At 40.5% G+C, this 25,969-nt stretch overlaps 1 protein-coding gene across 1 annotated transcript in view; it reads left to right on the top strand.

The window, feature by feature from the left end:
• Positions 1 to 25,969, top strand: part of FRY (FRY microtubule binding protein) — a 250,254-nt gene that overhangs the window by 71,037 nt on the left and 153,248 nt on the right. Inside the window, exons 3-7 of the mRNA XM_061434828.1 lie at positions 10,153 to 10,206; positions 21,232 to 21,371; positions 24,998 to 25,088; positions 25,316 to 25,395; positions 25,513 to 25,593. Of these exons, the coding sequence (XP_061290812.1) occupies positions 10,153 to 10,206; positions 21,232 to 21,371; positions 24,998 to 25,088; positions 25,316 to 25,395; positions 25,513 to 25,593 (446 nt within the window). The remainder of the gene's footprint in view (positions 1 to 10,152; positions 10,207 to 21,231; positions 21,372 to 24,997; positions 25,089 to 25,315; positions 25,396 to 25,512; positions 25,594 to 25,969) is intronic.

Raw genomic sequence — 25,969 nt, 5'->3', positions numbered from 1 at the left:
TCACCAACTCCCAGAGTTCACTCAGACTCATGTCCATCGAGTCAGTGATGCCATCCAGCCATCTCATCCTCTGTCGTCCCTTTCTCCTCCTGCCCTCAATCCCTCCCAGCATCAGAGTCTTTTCCAATGAGTCAACTCTTCGCATGAGGTGGCCAAAGTACTGGAGTTTCAGCTTCAGCATCAATCCTTCCAATGAATATTCAGGGCTGATCTCCTTTAGGATGGACTGGTTGGATCTCCTTGCAGTCCAAGGGACTCTCAAGAGTCTTCTCCAACACCACAGTTCAAAAGCATCAATTCTTCAGTGCTCAGCCTTCTTCACAGTCCAACTCTCACATCCATACATGACCACAGGAAAAACCATAGCCTTGACTAGACGAACCTTTGTTGGCAAAGTAATGTCTCTGCTTTTGAATATGCTATCTAGGTTGGTCATAACTTTCCTTCCAAGGAGTAAGCGTCTTTTAATTTCATGGCTGCAGTCGCCATCTGCAGTGATTTTGGCACCCCAAAAAATAAAGTCTGATACTGTTTCCACTGTTTCTCCATCTATTTCCCATGACGTGATGGGACCGGATTGTGTCCAACTCTTTGTGACCCCATGGACTGTAGCCTACTAGGCTCCTCCCTCCATGGGATTCTCCAGACAAGAGTACTGGAGTGGGTTGCCATTTCCTATTCCAAGGGATCTTCCCAACACAAGGATTGAACCCATGTCTCCTGCATTGGCAGGTGGGTTCTTTACCACTGTGCCACCTGGGAAGCCCCTGCACAGTTGGGATATGTTGGGACAAAAAAAGTAAAAATACCAACAAAATAGAATGTAAGCCAGAAAAAGATGAGAGAAGGTAGCATCTTAAATTTCTTGGTAGCTGCCGTAGTTTAAGGAGAAGGCAATGGCACCCCACTCCAGTACTCTTGCCTGGAAAATCCCATGGGCGGAGGAGCCTGGTGGGCTGCAGTCCATGCGGTCACGAAGAGTCAGACATCACTGAGCGACTTCTCTTTCACTTTTCACTTTCATGCATTGCAGAAGGAAATGGCAACCCACTCCAGTATTCTTGCCTGGAGAATCCAGGGACAGCGGAGCCTGGTGGACTGCCGTCTATGGGGTTGCACAGAGTCGGACACGACTGAAGCGACTTAGCAACAGCAGCAGCCATAGTTTTTTTTGCTTTTTTAAGCCTGTGGGAGCTTTTCTTTTGTTCAATTAAAATGAATATTAACTTTGTAAATAATTTTAATTGAGGTTTCCCTTCTGATGTTCAAATAATGGATTTGTCCTAGAAACTGTTAGGTTTGTTGGAGAAACTGACTCCTCTGAAATGTGCAAAGCCAGCTGCAAATAGGACAGATTCTCTCAAGAGTTTTTTAATTTCTAGAACAAATGCAAAATATTCCTCCAGATTTGAATCTACCTTCTCATTTCACATCCCAGGGTACCAGGCAGCATCTTACTTGCTGGTGAAAAGTGGAAGTGTTAGTTGCTCAGTTGTGTCCAACTCTTTTGGGACCCTATGGATTGTAGCCCACCAGGCTTCTCTTTCCGTGGGATTCTCCAGGCAAGAATACTAGAGTGGGCTTCCATTACTTGCTGGTACCTGTAGCTGATTTGAGATGTTCTCTATCATTTTCTTGATCTCAGGATTTTTCTCAATATTTTGTTTAAGAATCAGCATGTATTGTCTTATTTCAAGAAATCCATTTAGTAACTGAATAGAATGAAAGGAAACCCAGTTTCATCTGTTCCTGTAAGCCCCTTTTCTTCCGAGGAGCAAGCACTTTTAATTGACTGCAGCCATGAAATTGAAAGATGCTTGCTCCTTGGAAGATAAGTTATGACCAACCTAGACAACATATTAAAAGGCAGAGACATTACTTTACCAATAAGGTCCATCTAATCAAAGCTATGGTTTCTCCAGTAGTCATGTATGGATGTAAGAGTTGGACTATAAAGAAAGCTGAGTGCCAAAGAATTGATGGTTTTGAATGGTGGTGTTGGAGAAGACTCTTGAGAGTCCCTTGGACAGCAAGGAGATCCAACCAGTCCATCCTAAAGGAAATCAGTCCTGAATATTCATTGGAAGGACTGATGCTGAAGCTGAAACTTCACTCCTTTGGCCACCTGATACAAAGAGCTGACTCATTTGAAAAGACCCTGATGCTGGGAAAGATTGAAGGCAGGAGGAGAAGGGGATGACAGAGGATGAGGTAGTTGGATGCATCACTGTCTCAATGGACATGAGTTTGAGTAAACTCCAGGAGTTGGCAATGGACAGGGAGGCCTGGCGTGCTGCAGTCCATGGGGTCGCAAAGAGTTGGACACGACTGAGTGACTGAACTGAACTGAAGCCCCTTCTTCCATTAGATCTGAATGGTTTTAATTAGTGCTTATGAATTCTTATTAGCGAGCTAATCAGGTTGGCATGAAGTAATGCTCATTTTTACCTGTGGATGAACTGAGGGCTGATTCTTCCACTAGAAATTCAGTGATCCCTGCAGGCATCAAGATACAGAGGTTATCTTCAAGGTGACTCCAAGCCCTGGGTCCCTGATTGCCCCTCGTGTAGGGAGAGACTTCTGTGGGCGAAATGGCCAATATTCTGAACTGGAGCTTCTTGGGCTTGTGCCTTAGGTATGTTTCCAAGGTTGGGTCAAAGTTGGCACAAATAATATCTAATGGAAACAAAAAGCGTGTCAGAGATGAGGATGTTTTGAACCCTGTTTTCTTTGGTTCAGCCTGAGGAGAGTGCCTGCCGCTGCAGGTGGTGGTTCTAGATGAAATGCTTGAGCAGCATTCTCTGCTCCGAAGGGGCCAGCTCACTGCTCATTACTGCCCCCCCATCCCGTGTTCTTGTAAAGGAAAGAAATCCCAGCTGCAGAAGTTCAGCTCTGAAAATTTTCTGTTAACTACTTCAGTCAGTTCAGTTCAGTCGCTCAGTCATGTCTGATTCTTTTCGACCCCATGGACTGCAGCACGCCAGGCCTCCCTGTCCATCACCAACTCCTGGAGTTTACTCAAACTCATATCCATTGAGTCGGTGATGCCATCCAACCATCTCATCCTCTGTTGTCCCCTTCTCTTGTCTTCAATCTTTCCCAGCATCAGGATCTTTTCCAGTGAGTCAGTTCTTCACATCAGGTGGCAAAAGAATTAGTGTTTCAGCTTCAGCATCAGTTCTTCCAATGAATACTTTCAGGACCAATTTCCTTTAGGACGGACTGGTTGGATCTCCTTGCTGTCCAAGGGACTCTCGAGAGTCTTCTCCAACACCACCATTCAAAACCATCAACTCTTTGGCATTCAGCTTTCTTTATAGTCCAACTCTCACATCCATACATGACTACTGGAAAAACCATAGCTCTGACTAGATGGACCTTTGTTGGAAAAGTAGTCTCTGCTTTTTAATATGCTATCTAGGTTGGTTGTGACTTTTCTTCCAAAGAGCAAGCATCTTTTAATTTCATGGCTGTAGTCACTATCTGCAGTGATTTTGGAGCCCAAAAATAAAGTCTGTCACTGGTGAAAATGAAAGTTGCTCAGTTGTGTCCGACTCTTTGTGACCCCTTTGGAATTCTCCAGGCCAGAATACTGGAATGGGTAGCCTTTCCCTTCTCAAGGGGATCTTCCCAACCCAGGGATCGAACCCAGGTCTCTTGCATTTGTGGGCGAATTCTTTACCAGCTGAGCCACAAGGGAAGCCCAAGAATACTGAAGTGGGTAACCTATCCCTTCTCCTCAGATCTTCCTGACCCAGAAATCGAACTGGGGTCTTCTGCATTGCAAGCGGATTCTTTACCTACTGAGCTATCAGGGAAGAATACACATATGTATTATAAAATCTCACTGATGATGACATCAAAATCCTAAGTCAGTGATGCATAAATGTGTTGTTATACAAACATACTACAGCTTCAAGACTGGAGAAGTTTGGTGTTTGTTGTTCTTTTTTAAAAATTTGGTTGTTTTTTTAGCATCCTACCATTAAAAGGGTTCCTCTAAATTACATAATGAGAATTAAAGTTGTAACAATGTTATATTTTTTTTAAGAGAAAGGGATAATTACCCTTTAAAATGTTTCTTTTCTCCTTTTTGTGATGCAGCTTTCTAGTTATACTTGGAAGCTTCCAGGAAGCTAAAATTAAAGGTTTAATTAATGTTAGTGGGGTGGGTGTTGCCCCAGGAAAAGAGGTGGAACTTAGTTTCAGCTCCTGCACATTATGAAAGAGGTTACACATCTTAATTTTGTCTAGTTCTAGTAATAATGGTATTGAAAGGAATTTCAATAATAGTAATAACTCTCAATTATTGAGTACTCTGTGTCATTCATCTTGCATTTCTGTGAGGTAGGTTGGCATCATGTATCCTTACATTACCTAAAAGTTAACTGAAGCTTAGAGAAGTTAAGTGAGATCCACTGAGGGACCTCGGAGTCAAAGTCAAATCTCTCACAACCCACAGTCCATGCACTGAACTGTTACATGATAATTAAAAGACATTAAAATAGCATCTCATAAGCAAGGTTGGTGACATATTTAACAAATTTAATACGTTCATATTAACTCCAGTGGCATGCTGAGTGGCATGTTTATTGAAATATCTCTTAAGATTAGTAATAATTGGTAACATTTGAAATTAGCAAAGTCCTACCTATGTGGGGCACATTGGGGATTTTGGGGGGCCACTAAAAGTTCAGAAGTATAAAGTTATTTACTAAATAAGCCCCTTGTATCCCCGAAATAAACCACCTTTTGGTAAAGGAGACTCTAGACTTGTCTCACTGCCATGTCTACGTCACTGCTATTGCCATCTTTTCTCTTGCTTTCAGATTACAGAGAGGTCCAGTGTGGAAAGACTGTAAAATGAAAATGTAGTTAGCGTGCACTGAAACTGTTTGGAAATGGAGGTAGAAGTCAGTGGCCTTTTTAGGCAGGTATGGACACAGAGAGCTTTTAGAGTTCGTGTTTTCTTAAGAGAGGGAGAGGTTGGAACATCCTGAGGTGTGAGAAGCACAAACAGAGACCTTTCTCTTTCCCTTTGGAAGTGCTCGAAACCCCTACTGGTTTCTTCGTGACAGGCGAAATCCTCTTGGATGGGTCGGGACAGCAGTGCTCTTTGATTCAAGGGAAGCAAACTTGAAGAAAAGCCCACCGTGTAGGCTGAGAAGGGCAGCTTGCTTTTTCACATGGCAGGCGAGATGCTCGCCACCCAGATCCTGCCTAGAAATGGGAAGAAATGAAGGGGGTTTCCTTCTGTAGCTCCATTGGGAAAAGATAAATAGTTGCTTCCCAGATGGCTCAGTGGTAAAGAATCTGCCTACCAGTGCAGGAGACACAGAAGACTAGGGTTCGATCCCTGGGTCGGGAAGATCCCCTGGAGAAAGAAATGGCAACCCACTCCAGTATTCCTGCCTGGACAATCCCGTGGACAGAGGAGCCTGGCGGGCCATAGTCTGTGGGGTCGCAAAGAGTCAGACATGACTGAGCACATACAGCACACACACAGGGTTGGATAAGTGCTGTCGAAACCAGTTTTAAGTGCCTTATTCCATCTTAGAAAGTGAGACATTATTGAAAAAAAAAAATTAATGATAACCGAAGTGATACATCATGATACCCTGTTTTTAGTTTTTGTTTTTTTTATGGAAAATTTCAAACATGGACTAAAGTGGGAAGACTGTGTAATGACCACTGTGATCATCTCAGCAGTTACCCACTCATGGCCCATTTGTTACACCCCCAGCACCCCTCCCCAGAAGTATTTGCAGGAAACACTAGAAACCATTTCATTCAGTCTCTAAGTGTATCTCTAAAAGATTGATTCTTTTTTGAACAAGACCATTGCAACACCTAAAAAGTTAAAAATCATCCCATAACATTATCAGATATCTAATGTGTTCAAATCACTGATGGTCTCATGAATCTCGTACTTTCTCTTAAAGGATTATTTGCATCAGAATCCAGACCAAATCCACATAGTGCAATAGCCTTTTTAAAAAAATCAATAGACTCCACCTCCATTTCTCTTTGCACTTTTTATTGAAGTAGTGTCTTTCTTTACTTAAGTTTCTTTCCATCTGGATCTTGCCAATTGCGTCCCTGTGATTTAGTGTAACATATTCCTCTTACTCCTTCTCTAACTCCTGTGTTTCCTAAAAATTGGAAATGTATCTAAAGACTTGGTTAGATTCAGGATTTTTGTTTGTTTTGTTTGGGTCAAGACTGTTTCATAATATTTGCTTCCATCAGGAGGGACAGCATCCATTTTGCTTTCTTTGTCCTGTCTGCAATCCCTCATGTTCAGTGCTGAGTCTCTTGATGTTTTGGGTTTGTTCAGCCCTTCTGTTCACTGTCAACCCAGTGAGCTGGAGCTTCTGGGAAAGGTCAAGTTATAGGCTAAGGTCTCCCAGCTTTGGACCACTAAGAAGTTTCTGGAATTTGTCACCCCCACAGTTTTGAGTTTTTTAGAATGATTTTTGAAAAACAAAAGTGTAATTCAATTCAATTAATGAACCTTTAGTAAATAAGTAAATTTGCACCAAAATACAGAACAAAGACAATTTTTAAAAGCATACAAAGCACACTGTTCTTACTGAACAAATGAGTCCATTATTTTGAGCCTCCTCCTTCATGGTCAGTTTCTACTTGTTCTATAAGTACCTGTTATTTAATCTGTGTTAATCTAGTTTTTCTGCCTGCCATGCAGGAGACCTGGGTTCGATCCCTGGTTTGGGAAGATCCCCTGGAGGAGGAAATGGCAACCTACTCCAGTATTCTTGCCTGGAGAACCCCATGGAAAGAGGAGCCTGGTGGGCCACAGTCCATGGGGTCGCAAAGAGCTGGACACAACTGAGCAACTAAGCACAATCTCCAATTACTGCTTATTTGTTGCTCTTTGAGAACTACTTGGTCTCGACTGTGTACACCTTGGATTCTTACAGACCTTAGATGGCATGTGCTGATCTGCGGGAGAATCTTAAGCAGAACCATGCCTCTGCAGTTCTCTTTTCTCAAGTGGGCATGAGCCTATTGGACTGCTCTGTGTTCAGATGACTCTTCTGAGCTTGAGCAAGTTTGTTTCCCTTCTTGCTTTCATTCTCCTCTCCCTTCCTTTGTTCTCTTTTTCTTTCTTCCTTTTCTCTGTACTTTTTAGCCAGTATGAAGCTGTCTTTCCCAGGTCTACTTTTTAACCTCTTGACACTGATAAAATCTATGCTGATGCAAAGATAACTTCGGAAATGTTAAAAAGTAAACTTGATTCTCTGTGTCCAGAGCAATCTTTCCAAATGCATAGGGATACATTCATCTAATCAAAGTGTGTGTGTGTGTTCAGTCATGTCCGACTCTTTGCAACCCCATGGACTGTAGCCCTCCAGGCTCCTCTGTCCATGGAATTTTCCAGGTAAGAATACTGGAGCAGGTTGCCATTTCCTACTCAAGGGGATCTTCCCGACCCAGGGATTGAACCTGCATCTCCTGCATTGCCAGGCAGATTGTTTTAACACTGCACCACCTGGGGATGACTATATTCATCTAAGAAACCTTACTGAAAAGTTTCAGCTCTGTACTAGGAGTGTAGGGAGACAGATAAGTTACAACACTGGAAATGCTGGCCAGAATAGATGCAAACTAAGTGCCATGTGACAACAGATGACTCTACTTGGGGAAAGTGGGGAATAGCTTAATCCTGGAAGTGACATTTAAACTAAGTCTTCAAAGACTGTGATTAAGACAGCATATTTGTGTAAGAACGGTTCGGGAGAACGCAGTATACAGATATGTTGTTTTACTGGGGCATGGAACTCAAGTATTGGGCTGATGGACTTGACTTAGGAGTATAGCAGTAACTTAACAGAATTAATATCTTCTGTGTTTAGGGTGTAAGTCTTTTGTGGTTGAGAATTTCTTAAAAATATCTGACATTAACGGGGTCCTCAAAATAGTGGTGAAGATTGAACAACACTTATTGTTGCAGAATTGTACACTTAAAAATCATTAAAACGGTCAATCTTGTGTCATACGTATTTTGCCACAGTGAAAAGTATATTAAAAAGTTTATTACAACAAAACAGACACATGCCAGTAAGAGGATCTCTTAGTTGGAGAAACTGGACATCCTCAGCCTAGAGATATGATTGATTAATTTGGCATTTGTCTAGCCATTGCCAAGCCACGCCCTGCCCTGTGACTTTAAGTGCTGGGAAAAAGAGAGGGTCCTACATTTCTGCAGCTTAGAATAGTCACTAGGGGTGGCCATCAGCTGATCACTCTTGGTTGTGTATTTGTACAGGGTAATAAGTGCCATGAAAGGGTACATACGCAGAGCTTTGCAGGCATGTGGGGGTGTGGAGCAGGTTTTAGGAGAGGACTCAGTGAAAGGCTTCCCTGAGGAAGTGACAGTAGCTGAGATTTGACTGGTGAATGAGTCTAGGTAATACTCAGCATTTCAGCTTCTTATCCCCCCTGGCAGGAACACTGTGCTGGTCAGCACCCCCACCTAAGTCTCATGTGACACCTTGTGAGCCCTCCATTACTGTTGGGTGATGAGTAAATAAAACAAGGAATAGAAATGTTTCTACAGGGTTTGTTCCAAAGATGTCTATGGAACCTGGCCCTACCTGTTTTCACTTCTTTGGTTTCATATTTGTATTTTGTTTTACAAAGGGCTTCAGATGATATTAAAACATAGGAAATGCTTCACAATTTATTTGCTGAATTTGTGCTCTCATACGGTCAACTGACTCTGTCTCTTTATTTGTTCTTCTTTGTTCTCAGTTTCATTTTGATATCTGCTCTTCCACCTGTGTGTTCAAGATAATATACTCTGAAGAGAAAATGTTTATTAGCCCTTAAGAACACAGCAGTCTCTTCATTTATGATGAGTCTGCATTTTGAAGCTGTGTATTTTGCAAATGAGACAGAGCAGTTAATTCACACCGTTCTCGATTAAGCTTCGTGTACCCAGACTGAGCCCATCTTTTTAAGAACAGAGACCCTGGGGGCTGAGGGTGGGGCACACCTCCGCCTTAGGCGTGTATAGACATACACATGGATGTGGCGAAGAAGACTGGAGAAATGAGACAAGGGAAGGGTCTTTGTGGTCAGCAAAATGTGAACGGACTCTTTCCAGAACATCTACCTTGGCTCAAGTAAAGCTTTAATTTTTGATATATAACTTTTTACATGGTTTCTAATCTTAAACCAAATTTGGGTCGGCGTTAGCTTCCATATCTGTGTCAAAGAACATTAAGGATAAATAGTTATAAAATGCCCTCCTGAAAGGTCAGTGAAGTCTTCCTAATGTAAACAAAGACATCACGGTTAGGAAAATTTGTTTGTGTGGACCTTTGTCACTATCCAGATTATTCTTGCTGAGATTTGGATGCGTTACAAGTCAAAAGATCACGCTCAGAATTCAGCACCTACACTAGTAACTATGACTAGTAGGCTGTCCCTAAACACCGGACCAATAGTTAGGCCTACGGTAAGTCCCCTACATACAAACTTTCAAAGATGTGAACGTGCCCTTGTACACCAGCTGGTGTACTGTAATACTGTACTTTTCAAGGTTATGTAAGATTTAAAATGTTTCCTTTATTTTCTGTTTGTTTTTTATGTACATGTTATTTGCGTGACAAGTATTATAAACCTATTATAGTACAGTACTGTATAGCCGATTATGTTATTTGGGTACCTAGGCTAACTTTATTGAATTTATGAACGCTCTCTTGGGATGGAACTCATTCATATGTAGGGGACTTAATGTATTTTGTTTCTAAATCTTGGGACCTGAAATGGTGTGTCACTTTCAACTTTTTATTATCTGTGAAGTTCTGAGATACGTACTAAAATTTCAAATAAATTCCCTAATTTGTATCATGTGATTTTCATTGAAATACATAGGGCCAATTACTACTTCAGATTTGAATGTCTTGATCAAATATGTGAAGATGAATAGCAAAAATCCCGGTGGTGGTGATCAAACACTATACTTTAAGGTTTGAATAGTAAAGAAGAGTTTCTTATTTGAAAACTGTCATCTCTGTCTCCCATAAAGGAAGAAATAGATGAGAAAAAATTTAACAATAATGGCCTTTCTTTTGAAATATATAAGAGCCTCTGGTAATTTTTCTTACATGTTTTTCTTTCTAGGAAAAGCCATTGACAAAATCTCTACAACGTGGAGAAGACCCCCAGTTTGATCAAGTATGTAATATGTATTATATTCTGGTTTTTACTTATTTCAAAATATACAAAGCTAAGGGCTGAGGACTCACTATGGCGTGTAGATGAACTTCCACAAGGAGGAGGCAGGGGTGTGAACCTAGGAGCTAAGTCCTGCAGCTTTTATAGTGACAGCTTATAGTAGCCATTCAACAAATACCTGTTGGTTTGAAGTGCTGAAGTAATATGAGTAGGTCCTCAATTGGTTGTTTGTGGGATCTTTGTGTATAAGAATTAAAGGAACTGAGAAAAGATGAAGCAACTTCCATTCAAAAACTTTTTGAGATTCTTCTGAATAAATGGTACCATTGATGACCAGATCTCTGCACTAGAGCTTACGTATGTTTGCATCCAATATTCTGTTGTGCTTGACACGGCACTAGGCTCTGGAGAGATGAAATTTAGGACAAGTTTTAGCCTTTCAAGAATTCACAATCCTGTGAGAGAGAAACCACCTAAACAGTAATACAAACAAGTGTGGTAACTTAGAGTCTCATTAGAGAAAGTGATAAATGAGTAAAACAGGTCCTTTGAAAAATAGATCAGGACTGGTTAAAGGACTTCTGGCTCTAAACATAGATGATAAACATAGGAAACGAGGATCTTACATATTCTGGTTGAGTCACTTCAGGAGGGCTTTATGTCTGTTTAGAACAGTGAATAATGGTATCAGAGGAGGCTGGAGATGTGTGTGTGGTGTTTCCTAAACTTCTGTAGTTAATGACGAAGAAGACAGCATGTTCTTTAAAAACCTCGCTTGGTGCCAGTGGAGGAGACAAAGTCCTGCTGGATGCTCAGTGGGCTGGTCTAATACAGTGGGGGTTTTATATTGTCTTATGGACAACACATGCAGAGTACACTTTCTGTAGCTTTGAAATTGCCTTTAATGTGGCGTCTAGAGAAAAATTCTTTGGCTGTTAAGGTCCAGATGTGTTCGACCCAAAAATGTAAGGACTGACTATTGAGACAGAATCCCCCATTTTCTATTTTACAAGCTGTTCCTTGAGTGAGATCTCACAAGTCTGCACTCATAGCCAGTCTTGGAAGGCTGGCGTGGCCCTGGCTTTGCACTCTGTCGCTGGCAGAACTGGCTATTTCCTGGAACGCTGGTGGAGTGGAGCGTGGGCTTCGTCTCTCTGGGTCATGGAGCTTCCTCTCATCTCACATTATCCCTAGTTGCTGTCACCTGCTTCTCCTTGGGCGGTCAGGGACCTGGAGTGAGTGAGTGGGGTCATCCCTTGGGGATTATAGTCATAGCAAGTGTGGCTCTTTCTGTTCTCTTTAAGAATGTGAATATTATCTGTCTTCCACAATTTTTCACTCTATTTTATCTTCTTTGTCTCTATCCTCTTAGATTATCATTCTGTGTTCCTCAAAAAATTGTGCTTTCCCCCCCTCCAGCTTAATGTACTTCTTTCTTTTTTTTCTCCTGGAGAAGAATACTTTTGCATTCTAACATTCCATATAGTAGTTATTCCCAATAATTTGGCTTAAACACAATTTCTCATTTATTATTCAGCACTCTATTTCTGCATTTCAGCATTGTGGGAAAGAGATAGACTTTGGAATTAGATGGACCCGGGTTTAAATCCCAACTTTGCTGCTTAATTAGCTATAACACTTATAACCCTGCTACTCAAAATGTTGCAACGCAGATTCTCTGCCCTGGCCGCATACATACACTGAGGCAGACTCTACAGCTTAAGGAGACCCCCAGGTGACCGCCACACACATTGACACTCGAGAACCATGCTTGTAACACAGATAAATAGATGAAAATGTGTGCTCAGTCATGTCCAACTCTTCGTGACCCTATGGACCGTAGCCCACCAGGATCCTCTGTCTGTGGGATTCTCCAGGCAAGAATACTAGAGTGGGTTACCATTTTATTCTCCAGGGATCAAACCCACGTCTCCTGCATTTCCTGCCTTGTTAGGAGGATTCTTTACCACTAGCACCACCTAGGAAACCTGTAACACATCTCTCTGTATTAAAGACATTTCTGGAGTGAACCTATAGTGAGATAGTCACTGAGAACTTTCAAATAAGGCACATAAGATTATCCTCTGAGAACCAACCCACAAAATCTGTCTCATTTGAAAGAGATAGCACAACTCCCAGGCCAGAAGGAAACTTGACTGGAGTTGGTTCCCCTGTGGGTTCAGTGGGGGAAAAAAAAAAAAAATGTCAGCCAAATCACCTTTGAAAGTGCTGGTACTGTTTTACCAGCAAATTATAAGAATTGTGGTTCTATGGCAAGGCCATGATTGTATCAAGCTCCCTTAGCATTTTGATATCAAAGGTCCAAATTCTGTAATTCCCCTTACTTCAATTCCAGGCAGAAGGATGTTAATCTAAATTCACACAGATGTCCATCTATGGAAGAAGAACATGCTAGGGACGCCTCCTTGGTGCTACAGACTCCATTGAAGGAGCCTGGTGGGTTCCTTCCTTCCATCGAAGGAACTGGAGGGTTCCCAGTTCCTGCTGATGAAAAACTCCTATGTGAATGAGAATTAATAAAGACACACAAGATTTCCAACAGCATTCTGAAAACACATACTGCCACTAACTTATTTTAAATATGTAAATTACTCAGCACTTGAAAATAAATGAAAAACTGTCCTGGTAATAAAGTTCTTTATTTTAGCAAACATTTATTGAGTGTGTGTGTGTGTGTGTGTGTGTGTGTGTGTGTGTACATGTACACACATACACACAAAACCCTGTGTGAGACAGAGATGTAAGATGTGGTCCCTGCATTCAAGATAGGAAGGAATCTGACTGGGGAAGACCTTGATGCCAGTTGGAAGGACCTCACCATCTACATGTCAGTAGCTGAAAGATCAAAGTGGAGACTTGATGTTAAAGCCTGTGGGAACAGTGTCCATGACTAGAGAGATCCTTCAAGTTTGGAGGCATTTTGGGAGTTGGAGCATTGATAATGATTTGAGGCAAAAAGGGCTGTAACTAAAACGGAGGCAGAGAAGCAGAAAGAAAGGATGATTATAAGCAACATTATATAAGAAGAATGAATATTGATTAAGAAAAGGAGAAACAAAAAGTTCCTGTAGTTTTCAATGATGATTTGGAGTCATTTCCATTCTATTTAACAAACATCGAGTGCCCAAAGCATGCCAGGGTCTGTGCAAGGTGCTGAGTTTACAGAGCAGCAAGGGAGTTTCTACCCTCCAGGAATTCTCAATTCTAGGAGGAAGACAGATACCTGAACAAGTAGCACTACAATGTGAATAGAAGGTATGGTTCAAGTGCAGTGGAACTCAGGTAAGGGAGCAGCTAAGGATTCTAGAGGATGAGACAGAGGATGAGATGGTTGGATGGCATCCCCAACTCGATGGACATGAGTGTGAGCAAGCTCAGGGAGTTGGTGATGGACAGGGAAGCCTAGTGTGCTGCAGTCCACGGGGTCACAAAGAGTTAGACATGACTAAGCAACTGAACTGATTGAAGGATTTTAGAGGGTAAGGTGGTTGGATGGCATCCCTGAATCAATGGACATGAGTTTGAGCAAACTCAGGGAGACGATGAAGGACAGGAAAGCCAGGTGTGCTGCCGTTCACGGGATTGCAAAGAATCAGACACGACTGAGTGACTGAACAACAGCAAAGGATGCTAAAAAGAAGAGTTGCGTGTGTTACAGGACTGTGGTGAGAGCAGAAATCAGGTTTCAGGAATAAAGTGAAGCAGGAAGAGTAAGCATCGGCAGTACACGGTGGGCTGATGAAGCAGTTGGCCAGAAGAGGGACCGGACTTGCGTGGGTCAGAGAGGGGAGAGCAGAATCAAATGAGGGCTGTGTGTATCTATAGGACCCTCTTCTGCCACATGTAATACAAGAGCTTAAGGCTTTCTACCAGGTGTATGTCCTTTTTTTTTTTTTACAAATTGTTTCCTGTGTACAGGATTATAACTTGATATCAGTATGCACTGCAGTGCACTCAAAGTTTAGCTTCCATCTGTCATCATAAAGGTGACCCCATGTACCCTTTCTCCTGTCCACCACCTCTTCCCTGGGGTGACCACTTCTCTGCTCTCCGTATCTCCGTGCTCGTTTTTGTTGGGTTTACTCATTTATTTGTGTGTGTATTCGTTCTTCATTTACATTTGGGCTCAACACCCTTTTTCAGGATGGCTGAGGTTTCTGAGAATCATTCATGACTTCTGATAATTGGTTTTTTCAACAGATTGTTTCTGGTTCCAGAACAGTTACTATCTCAGGGTCCTATTCCCATTCACTTTAGAGTGAGCTGTGCCAACAGTGAACTCAGGGAGCTGGAGTTGCTGCTTTTCTTGTTCGGAGCTGATGTAGGACACGCGTTGCTCAGAGGCATCTCCAGTAACCGTCTGGGAGGGGCTGTGTTCACATCTGCTGGGGGCCAGAAAAGTTGGCTTAGTTCAGGAATGCAAGCTAACAAAAGGTCCCAATGGACACCTTGATTGTTTGTGCTTGAGTATGAGATAGGTGGGTCTTTGTTCTTCCCCCACTGTGATTGTCCTGGGTGCCCACGGGGCATTGATAACAGGGCCTCCGGCCTACCCGAATGCCAGAATCTGCAAAATCTGCAGATACTCAAGTTTCTTATGTAAACTGGCATAGCATTTGCATATAACCTACACACATCCTCCTGTATACTTTAAATCATCTCTAGATTACTTATGTATTACAATGTAAATGATACATAAATAGTTATAAATAGGATTCATATCATTGCCAGAGAGTGACAAATTGAAGTTTTGCTTTTTGGAACTTAAGGAATTTTTTTCCAAATATTTTTGAACTGTGGTTGGTGGAATCTGTGGATCCAGAGGGCCGAGTCTATACCTAAAAGCAATATTTATCCGCTCTGATTAAATCTGTCATCAACTTCAGTCATTAATTTAGCCTATGATCTTATCAAAATCAAAATATTTTATGTCTGAGCTTCAGTTTCAATATTTGGAAATGGAAGAGGGGAAAAATGAAATAGGCATGTTTGAAGGTCTGTTGTGAGCCCCACACTTTATAGTGTCTCCTTTAGTCTCCATAAAAGCCCAGTAGAGAAGAATTAAATCCCATTTAGTGCTTCAAAGAAATGGCAACATGGCCAAGCTCATTGTAGCCTATAAAGGGCAGAGCTGTAACCTGAATCCAAAACCGTGTGATCTTCCAGTACACTAATGAAATTATGAAAATTCAGCCCGTGAAGATCAGTCTTCAGATAGGCTACTTTGAGTAGTTGCAGCTGTTTACAGTTCATTGTGACCTGTTCTCTACTGGTGTCACCTCTATATGTTCCAAGTAAGTTGCTCAAACATTCTCATTAACTGCTCTTGGGATTTTCTTCTAGATGGTATATGTTTATGTCCTTTTGTGGCATTTAGTTCCTTAACGTTAAAAATGCCGTCTATGGCCAGGAAACACATGGTAACATAAATCTCTTACAAATCTATAATAGAACTAAATAACTTCTTACCATCTTGGGTAACAATGATTTTCCTGCAGAAGAAGGCAGATGAAATTCTAGTGCTTCAACATTGAGTCTCATGCTGCAGTTCAGTGAAAATCTTATTTTAAATGTATAAGTGAAAAGTAAAATATATAAGCAAGTGAGAGTAAAAACAAATTGGCTGGCTTTGGATTCACATTAGTGTTATTCGGTGTTTCTTAAATTATTCTCCAGTGGAAGTGGACCAGAAAGTGGACAAAGGTGTTAAAATTAAATAATGGAGATCTTTTCCTAATTTGCAAGAAAACATATTTAACAAATAGATTTTTACACTTTTAAGTTTTATAATAAATTATTCTTAAGCATTTGGTGTCTGTCATCACTCATTGAAATACTTTAATCTAGCAATAGTAGGAAATGTGATCCAGTAAAAAGAAATTGCATCTGAACTGCTTTCATAGATCAATATTTTGTGGTATCACATAGAGAGAACCCTACCCCCCAGACACTTGGCCACCTGAACTAGTTTGAGAAATTAAACCATCAATGAAGTTACTTTAAAATTATTTATTAAATGCACCACTCATGAGTAGTCAGCCTTATAACTGTAAAATACAGAATGACTCCACTGAGTAATTATTCATACATTTATGTCTGAAGTTTCCTTCTTTGCATTCAGCAAGTATAATAAAATGCTTATGAAAAATTAATGTCATAGCTACAGCATAATGGACAGTCTCTTTTAGCCTATTTATATATAAAATGCCAAAGTAAACATTAAGAAAACATTTGCAAAGTACATTTAGTATTCCCCTCTATCCCCCCCACCCCCAAAAGAAAACACCAGTATGAAATAGTTCTGTGATTCTGTGCACTTCAGGTCCTCAAGCTGCCCAGTACCTAGCTCATCTGTGATGGAAGAATATGATCATTTAAACGCAACAAGAACATCTTTGTAAATGTTCCTCCCCTTTCACAGCGACACAGAGCTAGAATTCATCTCACCATTGGCTCGGCTTCCAGTAAATGAAGGAGCTGAGCAACCAAGAAGCCAGCTAGACCTTACTCCCTTCCTGAGCTTTGAGGGCCAGGTCTTTGCGAATTCCACCCTTCCTTCCTGACAGCCTGAACTCAAAAGGGCAGTAACAGAGAGATGGAAAAAACACACACAGCCACCCCATGCTGACCTTTCATCTCTTCTAAGATGATCTCAGTGTACTTGCCATGGAAAGTATGCTCAACAGATACAATACCAAGAATGGCTTTAGGAAGGCTTTTTCAGGCATAGAAAAAATTATTACAGCCGGGGTTTGAAGAACAGTATTGACATTCTCTAAGGGGAATATGAAAGTGTTAGTCGCTCAGTTGTGTCTGACTCTGTGACCCCATGGACTGTAGCCCGCCAGGCTCCTCTATTCATGGGATTCTCCAGGCAAGAATACTGGAGTGGTTAGCCATTCCCTTCTCCAGAGGATTGTGTGTTACACCTAAGTGAAGTAGCTGAATGCTCTACCTGGAGAGATTTAAGAGTCAGACACAGGTTTCTAGCACCTTGATGGGTCTGAAGTAAGTAAAGGAGCTTGTACATATCCCACCCAATGTTTTTTTAAATCAGTGTTTAATTTTAGAGTAGTTTTGGGTTTATAGAAAAGTTGCAAAGGTAGTACAGACGCTTGTCATATACCCCACACCCAGTTTTTGCTATTAACCTCTTATATTATCAAGGTATATTTGTCACAACTAAGAAACCCAACATCAGTACAATATTATGGACTAAACTCTGTATTTCATCTGTTTTTCCCTAATGTGTGTCTTCTGTTCCAGGTTACCGTTGAGGATGCCACATTCCATTTAGTTATCATGTCTCCTTAGCATCTTATCCAGATTTGCACAAGTATTCTTAAATTATTGAAATATAATGGTAGCTACTTTAAACTTTTATTACAGATTCAGTAATTAAGATGGAATTAACCCATGGTCAGGGACCCTGAATTCTGAACCCTTTACCGCTGTGGGAGGAACCCCCTCCGTTTTGTTGTCGTTTAGTCGCTAAGTCGTGTCCAGCTCTTTTGTGACCCCATGGACTGTAGCCCACCAGGCTTCTCTGTCCATGGGATTTTCCAGGCAAGAATACTGGAATGGGTTGCCATTTCCTTCTCCAGGGGATCTTCCCAACCCAGATATCAAACCCTGGTCTCCTGCATTGTAGGCAGATTCTTGACCACTGAGCCACTAGGGAAGCCAATTCGTTTACCAATTCAAAATATTTTAGATGATGGTGACTTGAGGAAAATATCCTTCTGATGCTTGGGTAACTTTAGAGAAAACAAGTAAATGAAACCCTTGACACACTGTAGTTGGCTTTCCTCCAAAAATTTTCTGCTGTTTTATCCACAGGAAGAGCAGGGAAATTTGTTATGACTGTGAATGTTACAGTATTGGAGGGTGGGGGTAGCGGGTAGCTCTTTAAAAAAAAAACAAAAACAAAAAAAACTAGATATTTTAAAATTACAAAAACCTGTAAGAGTGACTAGGTTCACCAGGCAAGCTGAAAGCAATAGCCTATTTTTTTTAATATTATTATATTAACCCATAACTAAAGATAATATACAATGTTGAATTATATACATACAATATAAGAGAGAGAGCATGAAATAAGCTGTCAAGAAATAGGGTCTGAGGAATACAGCATCATTGCCTTGTTCAGTCTTAGGGCTTGCTTTAAAGGTGACAGTGGAAAGTCTTGGTGACATGAAGCATTGATCTTCCATTGCTCCAGTTGCCTGCTTTATAAAAGAAGTTAAGTCTCGCCTGCTTAACTACAGAAATATTTTAGGTTAACTAAGGTTTTCCATTTCTGCTGCCACCTCCCCAGCTCAGGCCCTGAGCACTGTGTGCCTGGGGCTGTTGCAGGATTATCCTTATTCTATTCAAGTGTGTGTGTGTCTGTGTCTGTGTGTGTGTGTGTGTGTGTGTGTCTGTGTGTGTGTGTGTGTGTGTGTGTGTGTGTGTGTTCTCTTAACCGCCTTTGGTCCAGCCTGCATGCCACTGCTAGATTAAACCTCCCCAAACACTGTTTTTATGAGCTGAGTATTCTACTTAGCAACTTTTCAGAGCTTCTCATTTTCTAGAGAAGAAAACGGAAATTTTTTAGACTGGCATTAAATACCTTTTTTGGACTTCCCTGGTAGCTCAGACGGTAAAGTGTCTGCCTACAATGCGGGAGACCCGGGTTCAATCCCTGGGTCGGGAAGGTCTCCTGGAGAAGGAAATGGCAACCCACTCCAGTATTCTTGCCTGGAAAATCCCGTGGACAGAGGAGCCTGGTGGGCTACAGTCCATGGGGTCACAAAAGAGTTGGACATGACTGAGCGACTTCACTTTCACTTTCAAGTACCTTTTTTGATTTAGTTCCAACTTAAAATCATCAACTTTGTTTCCCTTCACTCTGGTGTGCCAGAATCCCTATACCAGTCAGATATTTTCTTCTTTCAGTTCCTTCAAAACCTTCATTAATTGTATAATCATTATCAACAAACAACTATTTTGCACCTTCCCAACCATAGGATTTCCTGCTTAGGCTCCTTACTTAGTTTCTTTTTTGACTATCATTTTAAATTTCTACCCTTTTTTTTAAAAGGTCCAGGTAAAATCCTACCTTCATTTCTCTTAAACTCCCATCCATCCTCTATCTCCAGTGATCTCTCTCCTGAGAACTCCTGATTTTAATATGCACTCTTAATATGTTAGTATATTTCCTCCTGGTCTTATGTTCTATGCCTGCATATTTATACAATGAAAGAAAAGTGCAAGTGTTAGTTGCTCAGTCATGTCTGACTTCTGTGACCCCATATACTGTAGCCCACTAGGCTCCTCTGTCCATTGAATTTCCCAGCAAGAATACTGGAGTGTGTCACCACTTACTTTTCCAGGGGATCTTCCCACCCAGGGATCAAGCCCAGGTCTCCTGCATTGGCAGGTGGATTCTTTACTGTTTGAGCCACCAGGGAAGCCCTATACTTATATAGGTTCTTTTACTCTTTTTTCACTTAACATATCCTGAACATTTTACAACATGAAGTGTTTTTGAAGCAAGATTGTTAATGGTTTCATAGAGAGTCTACATCAAATTCTACATTGGATTAAGGTATTTACACGTATAGTTGGACATTTGTTTCCATTTTTTTTGTTTTAAGTAAGGCTGTCATAAACATTTTTACTCATCTCTAATTATGTTCTTGAGAGAAGTGCCTAAGAGTAGATTTATTAAGGATGCTTTTATTAGGTTCTTGATAAGTATTTCCAAATTACCTTCCAGATGTTATGCCAGTTTTTTCGTCTATCTGTAGTGTATGAACATGTTCGTCTTATCACTGTCTCATCAGCACTAGGCTTTATGATTTGCCTGTACTGTTTGTTAATTAAGTAGTTAATACCTAACTCATTGTAGTTTGACATGTTCCAGTTATAAGGTCTTCATCAGAGAGATGTTTTGCAAATAATTTCTCCCAGTCTATGGCTAGTCCTTTCATCACTTAACAATATCCCTCTAAAAGCATAAATTTTTGATTTTGGTGATTTTCAGTAGGTCGAATTCTCATGAACTCTGCTTTTGGTTTGGTCCCTAAGAAATCCTTGCCTACCTTAAAGTGGCAAGGATTTTCTCCTATATTTTCTTCAGAAGTTTTATAGTTTTAGATGTAATACTCAGATCTACGATCCATTTTGATATCATTTTTGCATATGAGATATGGATTGAGTCTCACTTTGGGGATGATAGTAAAAGATCAGGAATCTTTCCAAAATAAGGAAAGTAAAATAACTCATCTATCAAAAGCATGTTTGTTTTTTGAAGAAGAGGGGAGATGTTTGCCTTTAACACAGGGTAAGTTATTGCTACTCACTTATTGAGTCTAATTTGAGGCATACTTCACATTGTATATGATTGATTACTGGCAGAAAACCAGGTATTGTATTGCTGCTGCTGCTGCTGCTGCTAAGTCGCTTCAGTCGTGTCCGACTCTGTGCGACCCCATAGACGGCAGCCTACCAGGCTCCCCCGTCCCTGGGATTGTCTAGGCAAGAATATTGGAGTGGGTTGCCATTTCCTTCTCCAAGTTGTATTACAACTTAGGTTATTTGGGGGGTAAACTTGTTTATTTCACCTAAGCCATTAGTATAATTATATTAATTAATGTATTTATTTGTATAACAAGCATTTTTGAGGATCTAAGAAGTACAAGGCACTGTACTTCTTAGGTGGTATGTGAAAATAATTTCTTTGCGGTCCATGCAATTAACATCTGATTTCTAGAATGAAAGGGAGTCAAAGTAATTAACTTTCTTAAGCCACAAAATTACTATTGTGTGAAGAGCATCTGTCAACAGTAAGAAACTTGGGTTCTTGGGAATGCATGTACTAAAAAGATTATTAAGGAGAGGAGTGTGATGAATAAGAATATTTTGTAGTGCCTATGGTTTGGAGTTATTTGTGAAATAAAAACTTTCTCAGTAATTGGCAGTGCCATGCAAGTTTTTTTAATCACCTGCTTTTCTCTGTAGGTCATCAGTTCAATGAGCTCCCTTTCTGAATACTGCCTGCCTTCCATTCTACGTACATTATTTGACTGGTATAAAAGGCAAAATGGCATTGAGGATGAATCGCATGAGTACAGACCAAGAACCAGCAATAAATCCAAAAGGTACATTTCTTTTATATAAGGATTATGAGGATTATTCTTTCTTTCTTTTTAGGAAAAAAGAAAGGAACCAATCTGAGTGGGAGGTGGGAATGCCACTAGACCTTCTGACCTCTTTACACTTGAGCCTAGGCTGCAGGGGCCCCTTTTCTAGCAGGTGGCACCTTCGGAATGTTAGTTGCTGTGAGCCGCCACAGGTTGAAATGGTTCCATGACTGTATTTTGCCAGTGGCAGGGGCAGGGTGTCAAAGACCCCAGGTAACCCCCTTGCCTGCTTCTCTCCTGGGCTCTCTCTCCTTTGGTGCACAGTTAAAGGCAGAAAGCCCGCAGCAGGCCCTGCAGGACATTCCCTAGATATTCGGATTCACTTAGTAACCTTGGGCGCCCAGATTACGCAGTGGGAAGGTCAGTGGATTGGACATTAGGGATGGTCCCAGAACTGCCACCAATTAGCCATGAGACTCTGGGCAACTCCCCACCTGTCTGAACCTTAGCCTCTTCATGGGCAAAAGTGGGAAGTCGGATCACCCCATCCCTAGCTTCCCTCCCGGCTGAGATTTGCCTGTTTGTTCTGTGGTTCCCTTCTCTTGTGGATTTGAAAAGTAGAACTTGCTGCTACTTGTGCTGTTCAGGCATAAAACTTAAGACGCTTGGTTGATCTGTCCAATGAATGTATGTCCCCCAGAGTTCTAAGTAAGTATGTATAATTTTGTGTGTTTGAAATAAACCTAATAAAGCAAGGTAGCAAATAAGAAGGTTTAATACATTTATCTTACTTTAAGGAATGAGAGATTATTTTAAAAGCACAGATTTCTCCACATGGATTATACATTTTTTAATGCTTTTAAAGACAATATGATGGAAATTAATCACTCAGAAAATCAGATATTAACTCCTACTTGTGAGTGATTTATTCCTCTCATGTTTCTTGACACTCCAGTGCTTAAAAATATGTAAACTTCTCTTGAAATTGAAGACTTATTATTTTACCAAATTACATGTCGTCTGAACTTGTAATTTCATGTTGCAATATGCTTGAGTTTTATGCAAGATTTATTTACTTATTTTGTTTGGAGGAGAGATTAATAACTTGTATATTGAATAATTATTCTAGTTGAAGAGGATTTTTTTAACGGAGATAATTTATATGCTATAAAACACATCCTTTTAAAGTGTGTGAGTCAGTGCTTTCAGTTTATTCACAAGGTTGTATAGCCATCTCATTGTCTCATTCAATATTTTTATTACCCTAAAAAGAAACCCATAGCAATTAGCAGTTGCTCATAAATTACTTTTTAATGTATCAAATTTAAAGGTAGAATTTCAATTCTGTGTCTGAAAATGATTCAGTCTGTATGATTAATAAGTTCATCCACCTATTAATTAAGTATTTTCCCTGTATAACATGGCAGCTTATTAATAGATACTAAAACTTTCTAGGGGTGGAAAGTGGGACAGTTTGAATGAGCTTAATTCAGTTAGTTTTAGTTTTATTTTTCAGAATTGAGTTACTAAAACTAGATTTTTCATAAACTGATTTCTGTATGAATTGAAAATAATTGGTTTTTAGATTGTGTTACTGATTATTTCCAGGAGATCAGAGTAATTGTCAAGATCAAATACAGAACTGGTACAGTGAAATTCAATTCAGTTGTGTTTTAGTTAGCAATTGGAAGCTTAAAATGAGAGAGAATGTGTTTTAGAGAGAATATGTGTTTTGGAGAAAACCAAAAGAATGAGGGTCTCTAGAACATGAGGTAGCTAACAATGGGGTTTTTCTTATTAGAAACAAGAAAAGAGAACTTTAGGAGGAAGCATAAGCAACTGAAAACAGTCAAATGTGATGGAGGTGTATTTGGGTTATGATCTCTAAGATTGTGTATGATTTCTAAGATTAGTACAATATCAACATTTTGACTGCCAAATAAATTTGTCAGATGCCTCCGGCTCCTGGCAGAGAGACCACAAACCAGCAACAACGTGAATTCATTATTGGAAATGCATATGTCTTCCTTTTATTTGAAAGCATAAATTGACTGATCAAATAAAATCAAAGCAGGAGTTTAATTTTTTTTCTACCCCCAATTTTTTTTGTTTTGCTACTTTCTCAAGGTCCTCTGGCCCCTTTTGAAGACCCCAGTAGCCCTCCCCTCTCCACGTCTGCTGGCCATCTCTGAGAGTTTGCCTTCCCTTTGGTCTACAGACTTCTTGCTTCTCTTCTCCATGATGTAATCTCTAGGTCAGACTTGCAGACGCCCTGTGTTTAACGTAGCTCCATATGTTTTCCTCTCCTCCCTTCATCTGGCAGCAGCACTTTCTAATTCTGGTGGGTCTTGAAGGGCTCCAGGTAGATGATTTGGTCCATCGCTCTCCCTCCTGGCAGGACTGTTTGTTAATGATCCTGAAGAATGAGCTCCTACCCGGTTCATACATTTCCCCTCGCAAGTTAAAGCTGCAGCTTTCTTTGTTGACCTGCTCTGTCACCTGGTGGCTTAACTGGATGCTCTCAAGGCTGCAGAACTCCTCCAAAGTTCTTTTTTTTAAATCTTTTATATGCTTTCTTCTCATTCTCTCTGGACTGAAGAGAAAAACGTTCCATATTTAAAAGTATTTTGAAAATATCTGCCTGGCAAATCCAAATTCCATCATCCTTTCTCATGAGTTGTATTTAATATGCAAGTACTGAGCAGTTGTGTGTTTGGGAGACTCTACTAAATACTTACACGTTTTAATACTCAAGCAAACCTTACTATAATGACTGTTATTATTTCCATTTTGTAAATGGAAAAATTACTGGTAAGTGGAAGAGCCATAATTTTCACCCAGGACTGTTCCACACCAGAGCCAACGCTCTTAGCCACCGTTCTTTGGTAAGGAGCTTGGCAGTCCCTTCATTTGTTCAGTTCCAGATTAGCCCTCAATCAGTTCATTAGAGAAGCAAGAAATGAAGGGAGGGAGGTAAAAACTCACACTTCTGTCCTCCTGACAGTGCTTATTCTGTTCCCTAACTTTTGATGAGTTCAGATGACTCTCCTTTGCCCCTTCTACCTCTTCGTCCATCTGCTCTTTAATCTTTCTCTCTTCCACCACCCCTTGACATCTTTCTTCCTCTCATTAATCTCAAGTGGCAAAAGGTCAAGAGAAAGGGCCGGGAAGGCAGGGGGAACAACATTTAACACTGATCCTTCTTCACCCGCTACAGTCCTACTCCCATTGATAATCATACTATTTCTTTCCATTGTTTTGATCTTTTCACAAGATCCTCTAAGTGTCTATCTCTAGCCTGGGAGCCCTGGGTCATGTTTGTTTCCATCTTCAAGACGGTAGGATTCCTAAATTGAAAGGTACCTTAGGAAGGTCCACAAGGTGAGATTGTCGGTTCCCAAATAGTGACTCAAGTTGACTTGGTTAAACATTTAAAATATGATGTCAGATACTCTGATCCACAGTGTGTCCATCACACCACACTTATTATAGGAATAACTTCAGTGTGTATTTATCACTGCAGTCTTGTCATAACAAAATTGGTTTGCAGCCCACTGGGGATGAATCCTAGATTTTTGATGAATTATATCACTTGGAGAATGTCTTTAGTGCCTATTTAATGTGAATATTTTAAACTTTTACAGTGATGAACAGCAGCGAGATTATTTAATGGAAAGACGGGACCTCGCCATTGATTTTATTTTTTCTTTAGTATTAATAGAAGTTTTGAAACAGGTAGGTCATCAATTTAATGTTACCTTTAGATAAGGTTTATTTATCTAATAGCAACTTATATTTTTGAGGTCTAAGTTTATTAAATTGTCCATGAATTTCAAATACCATGTCACATGAACTATATTGCTTGATGGCTAAAGGCTGTCTACAGTCCACTGGAAGTACTCTTATTGATTTGATCTTTAATATTCCCTTCCAAGCTAAGAACCATCTTTTCTCTTTTCCAGATTCCACTTCATCCTGTAATAGACAGTTTAATACATGATGTTATTAACTTGGCTTTCAAGCACTTTAAGTACAAAGAAGGGTAAAGTAATTTCTTTCCTTCAAATTTTGAAGAAGTCGGGTGCTTAAAAAGAAATTGAGTTTGCTCTTCTCAGATGACCTGGGGGATTCCTCACTTGTCTAATTGTATCTTGTCTAGGTACCTTGGTCCTAACACTGGCAATATGCACATTGTGGCAGACCTGTATGCAGAAGTCATTGGTGTGCTGGCACAAGCTAAGTAAGTGAACCTCAGAATCCTTCACCGTAAGAACATGAGTGTCTGTGCCATCCGGCCCTACTCCCAGAAAGGGGAAGGGTGTGAGCTTACAAGAAACTTAGGGTTTATTTTTGCTGTGTGTGTCCTGTTGCTGAATCTCACTAGAAGCTCCCTGAGGCAAGTACCACGTCTTCCTCCAATTTGTTTTCTCCATTACCCTTTTCACTTGGCAGTCGGGCCTGATGCTACCAAGAGTCCATGAGTTTCAGACTACTGCATCCAAGAAGGAAATGGCCTAACCAAAGTACTTTTCTTTCTGCTCAATTTTTCAAAGAAGTTTATCAGTTTTAAAAGTCTTGTGTTCTATATTCCATGAGTAGGTGGTTACGGCATAGCA

This window comes from Bos javanicus, chromosome 12 (genome assembly GCF_032452875.1).
Source record: "Bos javanicus breed banteng chromosome 12, ARS-OSU_banteng_1.0, whole genome shotgun sequence".
In the NCBI taxonomy this organism is placed as follows: Eukaryota; Metazoa; Chordata; class Mammalia; order Artiodactyla; family Bovidae; genus Bos; species Bos javanicus.
Note: the sequence above shows the minus strand (reverse complement) of the source record. Positions and strands in the feature narration are given on the sequence as shown.